At 52.0% G+C, this 5,992-nt stretch overlaps 1 protein-coding gene across 1 annotated transcript in view; it reads left to right on the top strand.

Annotated features, from left to right (window-relative positions):
• The first annotated feature begins 3,652 nt into the window (after nucleotides 1-3,652).
• The window catches only part of LOC104995374 (cytochrome P450 2A13-like), a 7,980-nt gene continuing 5,640 nt past the window's right edge, over nucleotides 3,653-5,992 (top strand). Inside the window, 3 exon segments of the mRNA XM_010849255.1 lie at nucleotides 3,653-3,904; nucleotides 4,416-4,578; nucleotides 5,670-5,819. Of these exon segments, the coding sequence (XP_010847557.1) occupies nucleotides 3,725-3,904; nucleotides 4,416-4,578; nucleotides 5,670-5,819 (493 nt within the window). The 5' untranslated portion in view covers nucleotides 3,653-3,724.

Raw genomic sequence — 5,992 nt, 5'->3', positions numbered from 1 at the left:
ACAGAGGGGATTCCAATCTATGCCTTCATCTTGCTCTTAACCACTGTTCCATTGTCCTGACAGGGACACTGAGACCCAGCAAGGAGAAAGGATTTTCCAGGGTTCACCACTAGCTACTCTTTAAACTGTTTGTTGTTGTTGTTTTTAACTTTTTTCAGTGCTTTTTATTTTTTTATATTATACAAAACTTTACCAACCACTCAGTATTTTACCAAAAGAGGATGGAAATGGCCTGGCCTCACCTTACAGACTTCTTTTCCATTGTAGTAAAATGGAACTAATTAACCTCACTTTCCATCTGGACTGACGATCCCAACTGTCTGCATCTCAGATATACAAAAATAAAGTCTATTAATTGATTACGGGCTACTACTCTAGAAGCCCATATCCAGGCCACCACAAGCTAGCACGTGTCCTGCCTGCCTCCGGGAGATACAACACGTGATGATGCACAGTAACCTCTTGCTCCATGTTCCAGAGCCAACATCAAAGTCAAATTCACTTGACCTCACTGTCCCCCAAGTGCTTCTCCTCCCCACCCAGCTCACAGCAGCCTGTTTGAACACTCAGTGAGTGCCCTCACTGGTGCCAATCTCATTGAAAAACAGACTCCCCAAATTTCTGCCTCCCTCCTTGTCATGGAATAAGGGGGAAGAGGCGACGCAGGCATGGGGCCAGCCCAGGTGCAGCTGGCAATCAGGATTAGGGAGACTGATACCTGCCAAGCCGGAGCTAATCCTCTTGTCCTCCTCTTCCCCCTCCAAAACCAACAAACAACTTTCATCTCTTTGCTTTGTTCTCTGCCCTTTGTCCCCTCCCCGAAGGACTCAGAGCTCAGCAGCCTAGAATGATCTAGCAAGATGCCAGCGCCAGGAGTACCAGCCTAACGCACCTGCTCTTGTCCAAGGTTAGAGGTGGCACCTGAGCAGGGTTGTCCGACTGTCAGAGCCTGTCTGGGATCCATCCGGGGCCCCCTCTCAGGCCCACAGAGGATCCATCTCAGCACCCACGGGATGTTCTTATCAGAACCCACTGGGACCAACCTCTGGATCTCTACGGTGACACCCTTACGCTGTCCTGAAGGTAGCCCCTGTGCCTACCCGCAGAGCCCTCTTGATACCACAAGTGGCTCTATTACTGTTTTCCTGGCATCAGGTTCAATGTCAACTTGTGTTTAATCCTAGTGTCTACCCGGGGGCAGGCTCAGTGCCAACAGGATACCCTACCTCCCCAGGGCTACCTGATGCCAAAAGCAGAACCTAATGTAATCCCTGTGTCCAAGGCTGATGCCAACATCAACACTCACCTGCCTCCAGCCTTGACTCTCACGTGGCCCCAAGGGTGGGCCAGGCTAGTCCATGGAAGGAGAACCAGGAGAGAGTTCCAGTTCCAGCTCCCTCACCTACTACCTGTGTGACCTCCAGCAAGTGGCTTTATAGAGTCCCAGGCTTCTCAACTGCCAAGTGAAGACAATAATGAACCAGCCCTGCTGTTATAGGGAGTCAATAAGATCATGAGGAAGTGGGCGTAATCGTCACAGTTAGTACTGTGATGGGCTTAAGTGTCATTATGAAGGAAAAGTGTCAGTGAAGGGGGCACATGGGACCACTCCTCCTTTTTCTTCCCCCACCTTCAGAATCCCAGGATTTCTCTCTGTTCCTGACACTGGAGTTTACCCAAATCTCTCCTGACATAGTCTCCTCTGCCTGCTAACAGCCCTGACACCAGGAATCACCTCTAAAGGGGACTTCACACACCCTCCAGTACAACCTTCTCTTCCAAATACTCCCTTTGCACTGGTGCGTGTGTGCTAAGTCCCTTCAGTTGTGTCCAACTCTGTGTGACCCTATGGACTGTAGCCCTCCAGGCTCCTCTGTCCATGGGATTCTCCAGTCAAGAATACTGGAGTGGGTTGCCATGCCCTCCAGGGGGTCGAATCTGCATCTCTTACATCTCCTACATTGGCAGGCGGGTTCTTTACCACTGGCACCTTCTAGGAAGTTCAGTTCAGTTCAGTTCAGTCACTCAGTTGTGTCCGACTCTTTGCAACCCCGTGAATCGCAGCACACCAGGCCTCCCTGTCCATCACCAACTCCCGGAGTTCACTCAAACTCATGTCCGTCGAGTTGGTGGTGCCATCCAGCCATCTCATCCTCTGTCATGCCCTTCTCTTCCTGCCCCCAATCCCTCCCAGCATCAGTCTTTTCCAATGAGTCAACTCTTCACATGAGGTGGCCAAAGTACTGGAGTTTCAGCTTTAGTATCATTCCTTCCAAACAACACCCAGGGCTGATCTCCTTCAGAATGGACTGGTTGGATCTCCTTGCAGTCCAAGGGACTCTCAAGAGTCTTCTCCAACACCACAGTTCAAAAGCATCAATTCTTCAGTGCTCAGTTCTCTTCACAGTCCAACTCTCGCATCCGAAGTGGGGAAACCCAATTCCAGAAAGAGGAAATAAGTGCCAAGCAGGAGACAGAGGGGTCACATGCGTGCCTCTTGCCCACTCTCTCTCTTCTGTCCTCATTATACTCACATGTAAAATTCGAAACATTAACAATAACAGAAATGATATAGTCAACATAGTGGACTTCCCTAAGGATCTGGGTAGGGAACCAGTGGGATGCTGTGTGAATTCTAACCCCTGAAACATTTGGGATTTTTTTTGTATGGTATCAGATTGATGGTTATTACTACTTCTCAAGCCCTGGCCAGTTCCTCTACCGGTTGAGATTGTGAGTTACTATTCTCCAGTTCTGTGGAAAGTTCCACAGATGCACAGCTCTGGTCTTCACCTCTTGCCCAACCACAGATGGTCAGTTCTATGACCCCCACTGTGACCTCGCTTTGAGGTTCCGATGAAGCTTCTGGCCATTGAGAGTGAGCAACATGTCCAAAATAAAAGCAAGTCAACATCTGGGATCAGATGCTGAGTCCAGATCCAGCTGGACTCTGCTCTCAGGAACCCCACACCCACAGCAGGGGTCCTTTCTCACCTCAAGACCCTCGAATCCATTCCCTGGAATTCCCCCCGCCACCATGAGACCCTTCAACCTACATCCCTCCTCTCCAAAAGACCCTCAAATCCATATCCTGTCCATTCTAATACCCTTACATCCAGATCTGTGATTTTCACTTTCCCAAGACCTCCAAATCCCTTCTCACTCTGAGGGGCTTCCCTGGTGGCTCAGAGGTTAAAGCATCTGCCTCCAATGTGGGAGACCCGGGTTCGATCCCTGGGTCAGGAAGACCCCCTGGAGAAGGAAATGGTAACCCACTCCAGTATTCTTGCCTGGAGAATCCCAGGGACGGAGAAGCCTGGTAGGCGAGTCCACAGGGTCGCAAAGAGTTGGACACAACTGAACGACTTCACCTTCACCTTCTCACTCTGAGATCCCAAGTCCAAAGCTCAGGGGCTCCCCAAAATCTTCAGTTCTGGAATGTATCTACTGTCTCCTCCAAAGTCCAGAGCCATACAGCAGTCTCTCCCCACAGACCACAAATTCCACCTTGGGGCCCTCTCCTTGTTAACCTGACCTGAGGTCCCCCCACTCCTTCCTGGTTGGCTGGGTCCCAAGCTAGGCAGGGAGAATAGTGAGGCGTGTATATGAGAGGTAAAACAAGACAATTATATAATCAGGACCAAAGTCTGTCCTGCTTTCCCTGGTAGTATAAAAGCCAACCATCTCAGACATCACCACCTGGCCATCACTCCCAGTTGCCACCATGCTGGCCTCAGGGCTGCTCCTCGTGGCTTTGCTGGCCTGTCTGACTATCATGGTCTTGATGTCTGTCTGGCGGCAAAGGAACCTCAAAGGGAAATTGCCTCCAGGGCCCACTCCTCTGCCCTTCATCGGGAACTACCTGCAGCTGAACACCGAGCAGATGTACAACTCCCTCATGAAGGTATCATGGGGCAGAGATGGGTGGAATGGGATGAAGGGGGGCAGCCTGTCCAGTTCGTCTGCGGCTTTATGGCAGGGGGTGGGCAATGTTGGGCAAGAGTCTTAGGAAAGAAGAAGGGAATTTTAAAGATCCAATACCAGGGTTCTGGGGCTTCCCTGGTGGCCCGAAGATAAAGAACCCATCTGCCAATACAGGAGACCCGGGTTTGATCCCTGCACTGGGAAGATGCCCGAGAAGGGAATAGCAACCCACTCCAGTATTCTTGCATGGGAAATCCCATGGACATAGAAGCCTGGCAGGCTACAGTCCATAGGGTCACAAAGAGACAGACATGACTGAGCAACTCAACAACAACAATCGGGGTCCTAGCCAGGAAAGACACCTTGAGATGTCCAGCTCCTTGATAGTCAGAACTTGTGAGGAAATGCATCCCAGTATGTGAGGTCTGGGTGCAGGGCCAGTTCAGAATAGGGGCTACTCCCACTAACTAACTCCCACTCATCTCTATCAGATCAGCGAGCACTACGGCCCTGTGTTCACGGTCCACCTGGGGACCCGGCAGATTGTGGTGCTGTGTGGCTATGATGCTGTGAAGGAAGCTCTGGTGGACCAGGCTGAAGAATTCAGTGGGCGAGGCGAGCAGGCTACCTTTGACTGGCTCTTCAAAGGCTATGGTGAGGGAGACTGAGGGGAAGGGAGCATGGTCAGACAGACTTCGGGGTCCCCAGCTTTTTTCTCCTGACTGCCTCTGCTATTCCTGTCTCCACTCCTGTGCATTGCTGCCTGCCCCTGCCCTATCTTGTCTTAGCTTCTGCATCTCTGTTTCTCCCTGCTTCTCTCTGCTCCTGTTCCCTTTCACTCGATATCTCTTCTTTCTCTGCATCTCTTAGAGCCTCTTGGGATTTCTGCTTTGGAACCCTGGTCCTCTATCTCCATATGCCTTTTGGTTTTTTTTCTTTTCAGCTTCTGGGCTTCCCCCGGTTTCTCTCTCCTTCTCTCTCTCTTTCGTCTTCCTTTGTCTTAGAATCTCCCATTATCTCTGCCTCAAAATCTCCATGCCTCCATCTCTTAGTAACAGTCTCTCTTTCCCCCCAGGGTCTCTCTGTTTCTTTCTCCCTGTTTTTCTCTCGTCTCTTTGTGTGTGTCTGTTAGTCGCTCAGTTGTGTCCAACTCTTTGTGACCCCATGGACTGTACCCAGCTGGGATCCTCTGTCCATGGGATTCTCCAGGCAAGAATACTGGAGTGGGTTGCCATTTCCTCCTCCAGGGATCTTCCCAACCCAGGGATCGAAACCAGGTCATCTGCATTGCAGGTAGATTCTTTACCATCTGGGCCACCAGGGAAGTCCTTTAGAATTTGCTATGGTTATGTCTAACTCCCAGATCTCCATGCATCTTACTTCCCCTCCTTCCCTCCTCTGTCTCCTCTTCCTCTGAGTGTCTCTGTGTCTCTTGGCATATCTGTCTTGCCTCATTCTTTCCGATTCTGTTCTTTGCACTAGGTCTCTCTGCATTTCTCTGACTCTGCGTTGTTTGTCTCAGTCTGTCTCTTTACCCCACTTCCCTCCCTCTCCCCTTGCTCTCGCCCACCCTCTATCCCTCCGTCCCCTCTGCACCCTACTCTGGCTCTCTACCCTCCTTTTTCCCCCCTAGCTCTCTCTGTCCACCCCTTCTCTCTCTAGGGAGCCTGGGAGCCCGGGAGCCCGGGGCTGGTCTGGGCCCTGCCTCGCTCTGCCCTCATCCAACTCCCCCGCTGCCTCCTCAGGCGTGGCGTTCAGCAACCGGGAGCGCGCCAAGCAGCTCCGGCGCTTCTCCATTACAACTCTGCGGGACTTCGGCGTGGGCAAGCGCGGCATCGAAGAGCGCATCCAGGAGGAGGCGGGCTTCCTCATCGAGGCCTTCCGGGGCACTCGCGGTGAGCCTGGGGGACCCTGGAGTGTGCGAGGAGAAGGGAAACACCCGACGCGGCCACAGCGTTCTGGCCCGGGAAGGAGGGGCCACGCTGGAGGAAGGGTTTAGGGTCCGGCGCTGGAAGTTTAGTTCAGCACTGCCGTGCCCTCCTGCACTTCTCAGACCGCATCAGACCGC

This window comes from Bison bison, unplaced genomic scaffold (genome assembly GCF_000754665.1).
Source record: "Bison bison bison isolate TAMUID 2011002044 unplaced genomic scaffold, Bison_UMD1.0 scf7180017864280, whole genome shotgun sequence".
In the NCBI taxonomy this organism is placed as follows: domain Eukaryota; kingdom Metazoa; phylum Chordata; class Mammalia; order Artiodactyla; family Bovidae; genus Bison; species Bison bison.
This window is presented reverse-complemented; position numbering and strand designations above follow the sequence as displayed.